We start from the raw sequence: 16,343 nt of genomic DNA on the forward strand, positions 1-16,343 counted from the left end.
TGTGGTACCTTCTGATTGGAAGCATGCTAATATAACACCCTATTAAAAAGGGGATTGAAGTAATCCATTAAACTATAAGCCAATTAGTTTAACTTGCATAACTGGAAAAGTAATGGAAGCTATAATACAGACAAAAATGGTAGATTACCTTGATTCAAATAACCATGTGAGGGATAGATAACGTGGATTTAGGAGAGGTAGATCGTGTTTAACTAATCTGCTTGAATTCTTTGAGGAAGCTGCAATTGAAATTGATCATAAAAACGCATACAATGCGATATACTTAGATTTCCAGAAGGCCTTTGATGTTGTGCCCTACAAATGGCTCATGCTTAAGGTCAAAGCAACAGCAATTTTAAGAACTTGGATTGAAAGCTGATTAACAGATGGGAAGTAGTGATTAGTTATTAGAGGCACAATGTCTCAGTGGGCCTGTGTTCATAGTGGGGTACCGCAGGGTTCAAGTTTAGGGCCACTGTTATTCCTAATTTACATAAACTATATTGACACCAATATATACAGTAAACTGGTAAATTTAGCAGACAACACCAAGGTGGGTGGTGTAGCAGATACTGAACTAGCAGCACAGAGGCTACAGCTGAATCCTGATTTAATTAGCGACTGGGCTGGTAGATGAAATTTAATGTAGACAAATGTAAGGTAATCCATGCAGGGAACAGAAATATAAAGTACAGATATTTTATGAGTTCCACTGAAATAAAGGAAGCTGATTGTGGGAAAGACCTTGGTCTGTATGTTGATGCGTCCAAGTCCCACTCTCACCAGTGTGGGGAAGCAATTAAAAAGGCCAATAGGATGTTGGGTTACATCCACATACAAGTATGTGGAGTTTAAATCAAGGAAGGTGATGATAAGACTGTACAATTCCTTAGTACGGCCTCTCCTAGAATATTGTGTGCAGGTTTGGTCAAATTACCTTAAAAAGGACATTGATGCCTTAGAAAGGGTACAACACAGGGCTACAAAAATCTTTCCTGATCTTAGAAGAATGTCTCAAGAAGAGAGGTTAGCTGAGCTGAATCTGTTCAGCCTCGAGCAAAGGAGATTAAGGAGGGACGTGATCCAGGTATATAAGATTCTAACAGGTCTGCATGCTGTTCAACCAAAAAGTTACACTGCACACCATGCTGCCCACCTTCACGCCCTACTGGACACCTACACACCCTACTGTTGTCTTTCTGTGCAACTACACACCTTACTGCATACCTACACACCCTACTGTACACCCTACTGTGCACCTACACATTCTACTGCACACCTGTTCACTGTTCACCCCCAGCACTCAGAACATACATACATAGAGTGCAAATAGACAATATGGTACAAACAACACTCCTAACAGTGCAACAACTGCAGTTTGCACTTGGTAGTGGGTATATGTGTGTAATGTACAAAGAAACAAGTGTGCAGCATAATCAACAGTCAAGATGAAGTGCAATAGATGGAAGTCATCTTGCTATATGTATGGCAATTTTAGATAAGTATTTTTATTTATTTATCAATTAATTAATTAAGGGGCGGAATGGTGGTGCAGTGGTTAGCACTGTTGCCTCACACCTGTGGGACCTAGGTTCGAGTCTCCACCTGGGTCACATGTGTGTGGAGTTTGCATGTTCTCCCCATGTCATCGTGGGGTTTCCTCCGGGTACTCCGGTTTCCCTACACAGTCCAAAGACATGCTGAGGCTAATTAGACTTGCAAAATTGCGTGTAGGAGTGCATGTGTGAGTGAATGGTGTGTGAGTGTGCCCTGCAATGGGCTTGGCCCCCCATCCTGGGTTGTTCCCTACCTTGTGCCCATTGCTTCCGGGATAGGCTCCAGACCCCCCATGACTCAAAAGGATAAGCGATTTGGAAAATGGATGGATGGGTAATTAATTAAGGAGACTGATGGCTTCAGGGAAGAGGCTGTGCAGATGGTGAGTAGCTCGGGAGGTGATAACATCTTTCTGACGGCAGTTTCATGAAAAGATGGTTGCTTGGGTGTGTGAAGTCTGCTGCAGTCTTCACTGCTCTCCTTTTTTTCACTAGCAGTGAACAGTTAAGGATGGAAGTCGGCAGCCAACACAGTCTTGGTAGCATTGAGCATTGAGCTTGTTGTGAGCACACCAAGCCACAAGAGATTCAACTTCACAATAGCTGGTTTTGTTGTTGTTAGAGATGAGGCCCAGTGTAGTTGTGTCATCCGTGAGCTTCAGGATTTTGGTAGAGCTGTCCTGGGATGTGCAGTCATTTGTGTATAGTGAAAACAGGAGGAGTGAGAGGACACAGCCCCAAGGGGAAACTCAGGTATAAGTTGACTGCATCATCCACTGATCAGTTACTCCTGTAGGCAAATTGGAGAGGCTCAAGGAGGGGGTCACTGATATCCTTGAGATATGCCAACATCAGACATTCAAAGATTTTCATGACCACTGACGTCAACGTGACTAGTCAGTAGTCATAGAGGCCAGTAATCTTGTCTTTCTTGGGACCCGAAACAATAGCAGCAACCTTGAAGTAGTTTGGGACCTTGCAAGACTGCAGGGAGGTGTTGAATATCCCAGTGGAGACAGGGGCTAACAGGTCTGTGCAGTGCCTTAAGGTGGCAAGTGATACACCATCAGGGCCTGCTGCTTTCCTGGTGTTCTGTTTTGTGAAGAGTTTGCACAGTGCTGAGGTATTTGTTTTCCAGATTGTCGATTTGGTCGACCAGCAATTGTCATGCAATGTAAGCATTTGTGCCTGGTGGAATGTAAATTCCAGACAGGATAACAGAGTGGAATTCTCTGGGTAGATAGAAGGGCTTGCAGTGAACAAAAAGTGTCTCTAAATCTGTGGAAGAATATGAAGAGATTGTGAATGTGTCCATGCATCATTGTTGTGTGTAAACATGCACACGCTGCTGCCACGTGATTTACCGCATTGTTCCGATCTGCTTTGAATAACTGGTAACCAGACAATGTTGTCCGGTAAAGCTGAATTGAGCCACGTTTTTTGACAAAGGAAAAAGCTGAAATACATCCATAATCCTTTTTAGTTCTAATCAGAAGTGAAAGTTCACCCATCTTGGCTGAAAGAGAGCAGACATTCGAGAGGCAACTTGCCAGGAGTGCAGCACCGAAGCCTCTGCGTGTCCAGCGAACTAAAGTGCCTGATGGAGGAGCGCAGTTGACATTCGTTGTCCTTGCATTCATTTGGTGGAGTCTAACACATAAAATCCACTACCTCACAAATAAACACAGGAGATAATTTAGGTTGAACTGACTCCTTAATGCTCAGAAGCTCAGTGCGAGTAAAACTAATTCTATAAGAGGGTGAATCCACATTTTAACGTACAAAATCAACAAAGACGGGAGCAGCAGTTCAAGAGTCAGGCGCCCCCAAAAAAGTACAACTGCACAACCTGCTGTATACCTACTCACTCTACTGTACACCCTACTGCACACCTTCACACCCTACTGTACACCTACAAACCCTGCTCCATACCTATTGTGCAACTGCACACCTTAATGTGCACCTACAGACCCTAATGTACATCTACTGTGCACCTGCATACCCTATTGCTCACCCTACTTCACACCTATACACTGTATACTTACACACCCTACTGTGCCCCTGCACACACTACTATACACCTATACACCTTACTACTCACCCTACTTTACACCTATACACTGTACACTTACACACCCCCTATGCACCTGCACACACCTTACTGTTCACCCTACTTCACACCTACACACTGTATACTTACACACTCTACTTCACACCTACACACACTACTGCTCACCCTATTTCACACCTATACACTGTACACCCACACAACCTACTGTACTATACTATGCACTTTCACAACCCACTGCACAGTTCCACACCTTATTGTATGTAATCCATTTCTGAACTAAAGCCTTTCTGTGTTTCAGTCCAGTTCCCTTGGGGCCAGACCAGGTGTTGCTGCGTGGTGCTCAGCTCAGAAACACACAGTGGGTTGTGGGGATCGTAGTTTACACCGGACACGACTCCAAACTCATGCAGGTATGTCAAGTTTAAAAGTTCTCAAACAAATGATTAGGCATCAGTAAGAATTACCATTATATCAATTCACAAGTTGTTCTCTGGGCAGTATAGTTTTTGTTTGTGTTTATGTGTAATCCTCCTTGCTGTTTGTTTTTACATGGTTTTTATATAGGTATACTACCTGAAGTTTTCTATATTCAGTAGGATAGATGAGTTGATAGCATAAATCTAATTAAAGATTAATTTGAAATTAAGAAGCTGAATGTGGAAACTGCGATGACTGCCATCTGGTGCAGGCTAGCTGTAACTGCAGACACCTTCTTGCTTCAGAACTCAACAAAGGCTCCCCTGAAACGATCCAATGTAGAGCGTGTGACCAATGTGCAGATCCTGGTGCTGTTCTGTATTCTCCTGGTGATGGCGCTGGTGAGCTCAGTGGGTGCTGCCATCTGGAACAAGCAGCACACCGACGAGGCCTGTTGGTACTTGTCTCGCGCAGGTGAGTTTACACAGATAAAGAGCCACACGCTTGATAACCATTCCCTCTATGAGGTCCCAAAGTGTCTGTCTGTCTGCCATTCTATCTGCAGGTGACATCTCTACTAACTTTATGTACAACCTGCTGACTTTCATCATCCTCTACAATAACCTGATCCCCATCAGCCTGCTGGTGACTTTGGAGGTGGTCCGCTTCACACAGGCACTTTTTATTAACTGGGTGAGTGTGTGTGTGTGTGTGTGTGTGTGAGTGTGTGTGGTGTTCTTTCTGCTCCTTCATTTCCCTGTCCATTCTCCACTCTCCTCCAGGATATGGAGATGTATTACACAGAAATGGACATGCCTGCAATGGCAAGGACTTCTAATCTGAACGAGGAGCTGGGGCAGGTGAGAAGGAGCCGCCTCATACAGTAACAGGCCCATCAGCCAGAGAGGGAGCCGCCTCATACGGTAACAGGCCTATCAGCCAGAGAGGGAGCCGCCTCATACGGTAACAGGCTTGTCGGACAGAGAGGAAGCCGCTTCATTCTGTAACAGGCCCATCAGACAGAGAGGGAGCCGCCTCATACAGTAACAGGCCTATCAGCCAGAGAGGGAGCCGCCTCATACGGTAACAGGCTTGTCGGACAGAGAGGAAGCCGCTTCATTCTGTAACAGGCCCATCAGACAGAGAGGGAGCCGCCTCATACAGTAACAGGCCTGTCAGACAGAGAGGGAGCTGCCTCATACAGTAACAGGCCTATCAGCCAGAGAGGGAGCCGCCTCATACAGTATCAGGCCCATCAGACAGCGAGGGAGCCGCCTTGTATGGTCATGGACTTGTTGTCTTCATATGGAAAAACGTTCACACTAAGCCCTCCTCTGTTCCTCAGGTAAAGTACCTGTTCTCTGACAAGACAGGAACCCTCACATGCAATGTCATGCACTTCAAAAAGTGCACCATCGCCGGCATCACATACGGGTGAGTGAGAGAAGCGTTCCACTGCTCCACAGCAAAGCTTTGGACTGTTTAGTAAGTCAGAATGTCATTGGTCACCCTGCCAAAGAAGAGGTTTTTAGTCTTTTAGTCTTTGATTTTTTTTATCAACCTAAATAGATGTACAGCACAGATAGGTCTGGCATGTGTCAGTTTGTGTATGTGTGCTTATCTGCATGCCTGAATGTGTGCACTGCTGTGTGTGTGTGTGTGTGTGTGTGTGCACATACCATGACCAGTGCATGTTTCTGCAGACACTTCCCAGAGCAAGACTGCGAGCGTTCCATGGACGACTTCAGGTGTGTGATAGATGGTTTCTCTCAGGATTTCAGCTGTAGTGGCTGCCCCGACCAGGCATCCTGGCACCTGTCACCGACAGTTCTGTATGTCTTTGTCAGGGGGGTTAGGGTGATTCTAAAGACCCCTGAGTGACAGGGGTCTTAAAAATTTGGAAAATGATTGGATTGGTCTGAATTGGGGGCCCAATATGATATAACTTCATGGGGCCCAGAATCACTAATGACATCCCTGGTCTTCGTTACTGTGATTAGTTGTTAAATGACCATGCCCATCCTTGTTTTGGAGTTTGGTCATTAGGCAGCATGCACTACAAGGTTGTGATTGTATGATAGATTCCTTTAAAGGGCGTCTTTTGAATGGTCTCTCCCTGTCTGTCTCTCCCTGCCAGCCATTTGCCGTCTAGCAACCTTAATTCTGTGGAGTTTGATGACCCCACTCTCATCCAGAACATTGAACAGAACCACGTAGGTCCCTCAGCGTGATTGGTCTGATCTGGGTGTCTAGTCCGTGGAAACTAGGCTCACTCATTCTTTCCCCTTCTTCCTCTCCTCTCCTCACCTCTCCTTTTCTTTCCTCTCTTCTCCCCTTCCTCCTCTCCTCTTCCTCTTCTCCTTTCCTTTCCTCTCCTCTCCAGCCAACATCACCACAGATATGCGAGTTCCTTACCATGATGGCGGTCTGTCACACAGTCGTCCCAGAGCATAATGGAGAGCAGATTATCTTCCAGGCCTCCTCCCCAGGTTTGTGGGGGCATTGTCACATAGCCAATACCTTTTTACACTCTCACCAGCAGACAGAAATGTGCCTGTACATGTGTGATTACCAGAGCCCTCCTCCTCTTCCTCAGATGAAGGTGCACTGGTGAAAGGTGCAAAGGGCCTGGGCTTCGTCTTCACAGCAAGGACCCCCCACTGTGTGATCATTGAGGCGGTCAGTACCCTGATGCTCGTCAGACCAGGCAGAGGGACCTGGCTCCAGAATGGGCGTAGGGCTGATTGGTATCTGTTTGTCTTTCAGAGGGGAAGAGAGCAGAGCTACGAGCTTCTCAACGTCCTCGAGTTCTCCAGGTGAGATTTTGGCCCATCTTTATGTGTCTGCTGTGTGCGTGTGTGTGTGTCTGTGGAATATATTTATATTACATTGTGGGGACCAAATGTTCCCCACAATGTAATAAAAAACCTTTTTTTAACATTGTGAAGACCATGTTTCAGGTCCCCACAAAGATCTGTGAATGAAAACAAAAAATGCTCTGAAAGTCTCGTATGTTGTTTGATTTCTCATGGTTAAGGTTGGGGCTGGGTAGGGGTTAAGGTAGTTATGTTGGGATTAGAGTTTTCCCCATAGAAATGAATGGAGAATCCCCACAAAGGTGTGTGTGTGTGTGTGGTGTGTGTTTGTGTTTGCCATTTAATCATTATGTGCAGTCACATAACTTAATCACTTTGTACTCTTCTGTGCCCACAGTAACCGCAAGCGCATGTCTGTGGTTGTCAGAACCCCCACCGGAAAGCTACGTCTCTACTGCAAGGGTGCAGTAAGTGGTGCCCTCTAGTGCTCAAAATGGAGTGTCATACAGCACATGGAGCGCACAGGGGAGAGGTGGAACGCATGTAAAACACGGAATGTAAACTGCAGGACACACACAGAATAGATCAGAACTGTCACATTGGTCACATGACACGATGAACACAGCGGAAAATGATGGGTGTTGTCTTGGTGACGGCATCCCACTTCACACTGATGGGATGCGTGTCCTGGCTGTGTCACTTTAGGACAATGTCATCTTCGAGCGCTTGGCTATGGACTCCAGGTACAAAGAGCTCACTGTGTCGCACCTGGAACAGTTTGCTACTGAAGGTATGCATCCGGCCCTGCTCTCGGTGCTCAGTGCACTGTGGCCTCATTCTCTCTCTCACTTTCTCTGTACCTGTCCCCTGCCCCCACGGTGCCTATACTGCTTCTCTTTCTCTCAGAGGCGTGGTCACTGCCACTCTTTGACTGAGCATGCTCATTGTGTACCCTGTATCACTAGGTCTGAGAACTCTGTGTTTTGCATATGTGGATCTTGAGGAGGGAGAGTACCAGGAGTGGCTGAAAGCGTACACTCAGACCAGTACTGTGCTCAAGGACCGGGCACAGAAACTAGAAGAGTGCTATGAGCAGCTGGAGAAGGTAGGCAATATCACCTGTCTGTCACATGTCCATCAACTGACCATCACATGACTGTCAGCTGACTCCCACCTTCCATCTTTTCAGTGGGGAGTATTTAAAACTAATCGTTTTGAATCTTTGCTGTACATGAACATGCTTGACCTTATCAGACATTTAGCTCATGCACTCACCTGACTCCTCATCCAAGGCACAGGCTTCCCTGTGGCTTAGTGTTTAGCTACTAATCAGTGCTCGTACACAGGGCAGGAGGATGGGTGAATGGCCCAGTCTGCATTGAAATAAACAGGTCACCAGAGGGCACAAGCAAGCCTCTTTCAGGGTGTCATGGATGTTCATGTTTATGGGAGAGTTTCTGCATCCTTATTTGTGTAAGTGTGTGCATGTATACTGGTCTGTTTATGTGTATAAGTGCAAGTCTGTATATGTATGTGTCTGCAGGGATGGGCAGTATTTTTGATACACATATTAGAAACACACATTTTAAATTGCAAATGCTGGTTTGTGATTTGTATTTGACTTCATAATTAATTTGTATTTTGTATCAAAGTACATTTTTATGTATTCTTGCCCTCTGTATGTCTATCTGTATTTGTGTGTGTGTGTGTGAGCGGGTATACCTATCCTTATGGGGACACAATGTCCCCATAACGTGATATCTGTTTTTTTCTCTTATGGGGACCAGGAAACCGGTCCTAAAACTCTATTTTATAAAAATCGGTGACTGCTATAAAAAAACTAAAAATGCAAAAACTCATATTTTGTATTTTGCTTGGTTACTTATGGTTATGGTTAGGGCAGGGTGGGAGTTAAGGTTGTCATAGTTAGCGTTAGCATTTTTCCCATAGAAGTGAATGAGCGGGCCCCATAAGGATAGGTATACCCTACATGTGCGTGTGGGTGTGTGTGTGTGTGTGTGTCTGTCTGTATATGTACATGCCTGTCTATGTGTTTCATATGTGCTCTGTCACAGCTTTGTCCCCATTTCTCTCCCCCAGAACCTCCTGCTGCTGGGAGCCACAGCCATCGAGGACCAGCTTCAGGCCGGAGTCCCAGAGACCATCTCCACCCTCATGAAAGCCGACATTCGCATCTGGGTGCTGACCGGGGACAAGCAGGAGACGGCAGTCAACATTGGTGCGTCTCACATGCAGAGACACAAACATTGAAATCTGGAGCCTGTCTCACTCTCTCAACTCTCCTCCCTGTCTTTCAGGATACTCCTGCCGGCTAGTGTCCCATGGCATGTCCCTCATCATCATTAACGAAGATTCACTTGATGTGAGTTCCTTCAAAGTTCCTTCTTGGGTCTTTTACATGGCTGCAATGTTTTACATGCTTTTAACATTGTACATACTGTTTCAGTGTGTGACCGCCTCTGTATCTCTGGCATCTGTATCTCTGAACGTGTCACTGTGTGTGCCTGCTTTGTGTTCTCCTCTCTGTGTGTTTAGTTTTATTTGTCCGCTTGTGTGTGTGTGTGTGTGTGTGTGTGTGTGTGTGAGCGGGTATACCTTTCCTTATGGGGACACAAATGTCCCCATAATGTGAAAAATATCAGTTTTTTTCCCTTATGGGGACCGGTTTCCTATGTTTCATATGTGTATTTTTGTGTGTGTGTGTGTGTGTAACTTGGCTTTTACTCAGGCTGCTATTTTCCATCCAAACAAATTCCTAGCCTGAAAGCAGAGCCTCTTGGGTAATCATGGCCCCCTGTGCCGTGTCTCTGGCCCCTGCAGTCTCAGGCCTGTTCCTTACACTCTTATCTGATCCAGCTCTCACATCAGTCAGCCCCCTCCCCCCAATGCCATGCCGGAGGGGGGGCACTCAGATGAGAAGCGATAGCCTCTTTGCTGGCTCCACATTGCCAATACTCCCTTAGTCACACCTTGCTGTAAACTCCCATTAATTTGTCTGCTCACACGTGTCCCACCTCAGATGGACCAGAAACTCAGACAGACATGCCACAGGCAATACAGACAGACACACATGTGCAGACGCCCCGCCTGTTACGGCCCCAGCCTGGCTGCAGGAGCAAACAGGCTGGTAATGTAGACGGACACACATGTGCGGACACCCTGGCTGTGATGGCCCCAGAACACAGATACCAGCCCTAAATATAACACAGATAAGATCCCAGAATGTGGCTGCTACACACTGTGTGAGTGGGGGACCTTCCTGAGGACAATGACACTCGTCTGACAGACGGTGGCAGTAGCGTTTTCTGCCAGCCCATGTCTGGACAAGACAGTTCCTCAGCCAATGGCGATTAGCGCCCCAGTGCCGTTTAGCGACAGTGGTGTGTCACTGGGCCATTTTATGGCACAGGAATGTGGCCAACGAGTGGCCAGCAGGTTTAACCTGTAATAACCCAGAGTTGTAGCTTCCTGCTTCTCCCCTCTAGAAGGGATGGTATGGCAAACTCACTGCTGTATTCACCATTAAATATGTGAATGTAGCCAGACCATTTAGGCAGGCCGCTGGATGTGTTCAAGTAGAGCAGCCCCCCCTCTAGGTGACGTATACAATTGCCTAAAGCGCAAAAGAGAGAGTAAAACAAAAGTAAGAAATACCTCTCATTGCATTCCGTGACATTAGTTGTTCACACTAGTTTTTATATCTCACTACTTTTTTTGTGAGACTGGTGTGAGCTAGCTAGTTAGCAAGCAGATATCCTGAAATACTTTTAATATAATTGAATTTATAATATTTGTTTTCTGCTGTTTGGGGGTGGGCATTAGAACATCCATGACCAGCCCTGCATTCAGCAGTCAGCTGGCCACTGATGTTGTGAGGCTGTTGAATGTGCCGGAAAAGCAGAAGGGACATGCTCTCGTGGGTGACCTTTCCAGCAGGTGGATGGGGGTGCGGGAGTGTGAGTTGAAGCAGCAGCACCGTAAACACGGCTAACAAAATAAAGGGGGGGAGGTGGGCAGCTGCAGGGTGGCATAGCCTGTTGGGGTCACAGAGGTGACAGCGGACGACTGATGACCTGCCTGCCTGTTTCACACAGGTTACCGTGAGCAGTTGGTCATTCAGTGTGTGGTCTTTGCCAGTACCTTTCCCTGCTCCTATGCTCCATTACCTGTCAGTGGGTGTAACAGCCACTCTGCGTATGTGTGTGTCTGTGCGTGAGCAGTCACACTGTGTCACTGCCTCTGCATGAGCAGTCACACTGTCACTGCCTGTGTGTGAGCTGTCACACTGTGTCACTGCCTCTGCGTGAGCAGTCACACTGTCACTGCCTGTGCGTGAGCTGTCACACTGTGTCACTGCCTGTGCGTGAGCTGTCACACTGTGTCACTGCCTCTGCGGGAGCTGTCACAGTGTCACTGCCTGTGCGTGAGCTGTCACACTGTGTCACTGCCTGTGCGTGAGCAGTCACACTGTGTCACTGCCTCCGCGGGAGCAGTCACACTGTGTGACTGCCTCTGCGGGAGCTGTCACAGTGTCACTGCCTGTGCGTGAGATGTCACACTGTGTCACTGCCTGTGCGTGAGCAGTCACACTGTGTCACTGCCTCTGCGGGAGCAGTCACACTGTGTCACTGCCTGTGCGTGAGCAGTCACACTGTGTCACTGCCTGTGCGTGAGCAGTCACACTGTGTCACTGCCTGTGCGTGAGCAGTCACACTGTGTCACTGCCTGTGCGTGAGCAGTCACACTGTGTCACTGCCTCTGCGGGAGCTGTCACAGTGTCACTGCCTGTGCGTGAGCTGTCACACTGTGTCACTGCCTGTGCGTGAGCAGTCACACTGTGTCACTGCCTCTGTGTGCCTCTGAATGTGTGTGGTGAGAATGTACCTGTGCGTGTTTAGATTTCTGCGTCCATGTGCTTCCAGTTAGTTTGAGCAGCATGTTTGTTTTTGCTGAGAGTGAGAGCGCAGCCTGAAGCCCCCCCTCTCCCCCCCCCTCCCCAGGACCACTGGGAGAGGCAGGAAAATCTAAATTAATATGGTGAATGTGCTTATGTGTGTTTTATGTGATCAGCTTCTTCAATGCTGCCTTTTTATTGCTAATAAAAGGCTGCTGATACAGATTCCCCAAACGCCTCCCAGCCCCCTTCACCTCCAGCTTCGCTCTGAGCTCTGGCTTGATATGTATCAGATGTTGGAGAGAGTCAGGAACAGCATTGATAACAGCCTTACAGCTGTGGCTGCTCCCAGTCACACTCTCAGCTTGGCCCAGCATCCACACACACTGCACCTCACACACACACACACACACACACACACAGGTTTGTAATTATATCTTGGGGACTCTCCATTGATTTCTATGGGGAAACCTGTAATCCCAGCATGACATACTTACCGACTACCCAGCCCTAACTTTAACCAAAAGTAACCAAACCAAATATAAGACTTGGATTTTTTTTTTTTTTGGATTTTTAGTTTTTTGGTTGAATTCACAGATCTTTATGGGGACCTGAAAAATGGTCTCCACAATGTAACATAAACATAATCCACACACACAGAGGTGAAGAATAACATACTCTACCAGAGTCTGCTTATGAGTATATCAGTATCAGAATGTGTTCGTTTAAGCGTGTACCTGCCCTCTGTGCCCATAACAAGTGTGTGACAGTACCGACACTCCGTTGCCTTCTACAGGCCACACGTGAAACCCTGCTGGGACACTGCGCCTCTCTGGGTGACTCACTGGGCCAGGAGAACGAGTTAGCCCTCATCATCGACGGACAGACACTGAAGTACGCCCTGTCCTTTGAGGTCCGCCAGTCCTTCCTCGACCTGGCGCTGTCCTGCAAAGCTGTGATCTGCTGCAGGTACTGAATGGTCATGCACCTGTATGTGTATATACCCCATGGTTACTGGACACTCATTGGTACATGCCTGTACCCCACGGTCACCTCTCCTTACCCTGCAGAGCAAAAAAAAGAAAAGGTTATCTTTAAACCAATCTGCATGCAGGAAGCGCCCTTCTGCTCCCCAGCCTGATCACATGACCAGGCCAGGAGCCCTCAGCAGTGCAGACCGTGTGTGCTGGGGGTAACGGCCTCGCTAGACGGGGAGTGTCCTGCTGCGCGTCCACAGCCTGAGGCTCCGGCAGAGCAGGCTGGGACTGCTTAATGAACCTCTGCAGCTCTTTAATGAGCCTCTCATTTTTCTCCAGATTACCTCAGTGAATGTGTCTCATCCTGTGCTGCTCTCACTTTCTGCATGTCAGATACCTGTGTTTATACATGTACCTGTATGTGTTGTGTCTATATTTATAGATGTATCTGCATGTGTTTATACATGTACTTGCATGTGTCTGTGTGTACTTTCCTCTGTATCTGCATGTGTGTTGTGTGTGTATGTATACATATAACTGCATGCCTCGTGTGTGTTTATACATGTACCTGTGTGTGTTTCTACATATATCTGCTGTGCCGTGTGTTTTATACATGCATTTACACATGCATATGCATGTATTTGTACAAGTTTCTGAGTGTATTTCTGTATCCCGGTGGACATCTCCCACACTGGCCTTCATGACTTGAAGCTGTCAGATTTCCTCTCACACGTCAAGGTCACTGACACACCAGCATCGACAAAGGGGGGGAAGTGCATTAGCTGGGACACGGCCCTCCCAGACCCCCCCATGACAGACACTTGGGTATAGTGGGGCATGGGCAGCAGCCTGGGGCCATGTTTCCTCTCAAAACGCCCGAGCCAGACCACCCAGAAAGGGCCTTTCAGCGCCAAGCTGCTGCTCACCCTGACCCATGCTGGAGGTCCCAGCACAGCGGCCTCCAAACCATAGAGTAATGTGAGAACAGGCAGCAGTGTCTGGTCAAGCAGTGGGCAGCAGGTCGGGGTCGTCTTGCTGCTACAGATATTTTCACAGAGGCTCTGCTTACTTCTGCCTCACTGAGCCACATCCCAGATTCCTCTACTGCTCTGCCCTCTCCATGAGGGCTGCGCCCCACAACCTCTTCAGCGATGACTAGTAGTTTGGGAATGCCTAGTTATTTGGTGATGCCAGTTCGTTTGATGATGTCTAGTTGATTGATGATGCTGCGTCTTTTGGTGATGTCTGTGCATCCACATTGTATCACCCTGCATGGTTTCCTTAGCAGTTCTGCTGTACAGTAAATAATCTGTGGATTGTGCAGCTCATATGTGGAAGGCCACTTTTCCCCCAAACAACAGACAGAGTGGAGTCTTCCCATGGTGCATAATCTCCATACACACACACTAATCTGGCTTCTCCGTAATTACTTCCGTTCCTCCTCTTTGCTCTCATAGAAACCGGTTTGGAACAATAGTGTGTTTCTGAACTTAAGAACAGCCAGTACAAATGTGAGTCATGTTCTGGAGAGCTAAAGTCTGGCTTCTGGCCCTCAGAAAGGCCACCATGCTTCAGGGTGCTTCAGCCTGTCGTCGGGGTGCTTGTGAAACGTACCTTGCAGTTCAGTTCTGTCTGTCTGGGTCTGACTGTGTTTGTCTGCCTGTCTGTTTGCGTCAGTCTGTCTGAGTCTAACTGTCAGTATGTTTGTTTCAGTGTCAGTCTGTCTGCCTCTGCCTGTTTGTCTGTCTGGGTCTGACTGTGTTTGTCTGCCTGCCTGTCTGCGTCAGTCTGTCTGAGTCTAACTGTCAGTCTGTTTGTTTCAGTGTAAGTCTGCCACTGCCTTTTTGTCTGTCTGGGCCTGACTGTGTTTGTCTGCCTGCCTGTCTGCGTCAGTCTGTCTGGGTCTAACTGTCAGTCTGTGTGTTTCAGTGTCAGTCTGTCTGCCTCTGCCTGTTTGTCTGTCTGGGTCTGACTGTGTTTGTCTGTCTGCCTGTCTGCATCAGTATGTCTGGCTAACTGTCAGTCTGCCTATCTGTGTGTCTGTTTGTGTCAGTCAGTCTGTGTCTGTCTATCTGTCTATGTCAGTCTTTCTGTGTCTGTTTTTCTTGCGTGGTCAGGTCTGCACTGCAAAGGCATGCCACCAGTGAAATGGTATGTCACGCATTCCACATTTTAGAGACACTGACAGATGCAAAAACAAATTGTGTACATAAACACAGATGCGTTCACCATGATAATGACCCCATCTCACCACCTGATGACCATCACAGAGTGACGGCATCTGTCAAGAACAGCAGTAACTGGAGTGTCTGTACGATGAAGTCGTTAATCGGAACCTTCCCTTACCAGCATAATGAAGGCCTCTCTTTTACCTGCGTGGTAAAGGCATTAATCGGAACCCACCTTTACTGGTGTGATAAAGATGTTAATCAGAACCCTTGCCTACCAGCTTCATTAGGACGTTATTAACTCTCCATTTCATTGTGATGAAGACATCAATTAAACTCTCCCTTACCGGCATTTGAGGGTGTTAATCGGAACCCTCCTTTACCTACATTATCAGTGTGTTAATCGGAACCCTCCTTTACCAGGGTGTCTCCACTGCAGAAGTCTGAGATAGTGGATATGGTGAAGACTCACGTGAACGCCATCACCATGGCGATTGGCGACGGAGCCAATGACGTGGGCATGATCCAGACAGCCCATGTGGGCGTGGGTATCAGCGGCAATGAGGGAATGCAGGCCACCAACTCATCGGACTATTCCATTGCGCAGGTTAGAGCCATACCTCCACAAAGCCGTGTACATGCCTCAGCAAAAGTGCCCGTGTGTCTGTGCTCTCCTGTATGTGTTTGACTGTGTTTTACCGTGTGTCTGTGCTCTCCTGTATGCGTTTTACCGTGTGTCTGTGCTCTCCTATATGTGTTTGACTGTGTTTTACTGTGTGTCTGTGCTCTCCTATATGTGTTTGACTGTGTTTTACCGTGTGTCTGTGCTCTCCTATATGTGTTTGACTGTGTTTTACCATGTGTCTGTGCTCTCCTGTATGTTTTACTGTGTTTTACCATGTGTCTGTGCTCTCCTGTATGTGTTTGACTGTGTTTTACCATGTGTCTGTGCTCTCCTATATGTGTTTGACTGTGTTTTACCATGTGTCTGTGCTCTCCTGTATGTTTGACTGTGTTTTACCGTGTGTCTGTGCTCTCCTATATGTGTTTGACTGTGTTTTACCATGTGTCTGTGCTCTCCTGTATGTTTTACTGTGTTTTACCATGTGCCTGTGCTCTCCTGTATGTGTTTGACTGTGTTTTACCATGTGTCTGTGCTCTCCTATATGTGTTTGACTGTGTTTTACCGTGTGTCTGTGCTCTCCTATATGTGTTTGACTGTGTTTTACCATGTGTCTGTGCTCTCCTGTATGTTTTACTGTGTTTTACCATGTGTCTGTGCTCTCCTGTATGTGTTTGACTGTGTTTTACCATGTGTCTGTGCTCTCCTATATGTGTTTGACTGTGTTTTACCATGTGTCTGTGCTCTCCTGTATGTTTGACTGTGTTTTACCATGTGTCTGTGCTCTCCTATATGTGTTTG

General features: G+C 47.2%; 1 protein-coding gene across 4 annotated transcripts in view; it reads left to right on the forward strand.

The window, feature by feature from the left end:
- The window catches only part of atp8a2 (ATPase phospholipid transporting 8A2), a 46,943-nt gene that overhangs the window by 19,697 nt on the left and 10,903 nt on the right, over positions 1 to 16,343 (forward strand). For all 4 annotated transcript variants that reach the window (XM_049011099.1, XM_049011098.1, XM_049011101.1 and 1 more), the window contains 17 exons: positions 3,926 to 4,037; positions 4,350 to 4,518; positions 4,610 to 4,737; positions 4,827 to 4,904; positions 5,390 to 5,478; positions 5,748 to 5,792; positions 6,182 to 6,257; positions 6,428 to 6,533; positions 6,641 to 6,723; positions 6,811 to 6,860; positions 7,258 to 7,327; positions 7,566 to 7,650; positions 7,826 to 7,965; positions 8,961 to 9,099; positions 9,179 to 9,243; positions 12,572 to 12,744; positions 15,344 to 15,527. In XM_049011099.1, coding sequence (XP_048867056.1) covers positions 3,926 to 4,037; positions 4,350 to 4,518; positions 4,610 to 4,737; positions 4,827 to 4,904; positions 5,390 to 5,478; positions 5,748 to 5,792; positions 6,182 to 6,257; positions 6,428 to 6,533; positions 6,641 to 6,723; positions 6,811 to 6,860; positions 7,258 to 7,327; positions 7,566 to 7,650; positions 7,826 to 7,965; positions 8,961 to 9,099; positions 9,179 to 9,243; positions 12,572 to 12,744; positions 15,344 to 15,527 — 1,792 coding nt within the window. The remainder of the gene's footprint in view (positions 1 to 3,925; positions 4,038 to 4,349; positions 4,519 to 4,609; positions 4,738 to 4,826; positions 4,905 to 5,389; positions 5,479 to 5,747; positions 5,793 to 6,181; positions 6,258 to 6,427; positions 6,534 to 6,640; positions 6,724 to 6,810; positions 6,861 to 7,257; positions 7,328 to 7,565; positions 7,651 to 7,825; positions 7,966 to 8,960; positions 9,100 to 9,178; positions 9,244 to 12,571; positions 12,745 to 15,343; positions 15,528 to 16,343) is intronic.

Source organism: Brienomyrus brachyistius, chromosome 4, assembly GCF_023856365.1.
Source record: "Brienomyrus brachyistius isolate T26 chromosome 4, BBRACH_0.4, whole genome shotgun sequence".
NCBI classification, from domain to species: Eukaryota; Metazoa; Chordata; class Actinopteri; order Osteoglossiformes; family Mormyridae; genus Brienomyrus; species Brienomyrus brachyistius.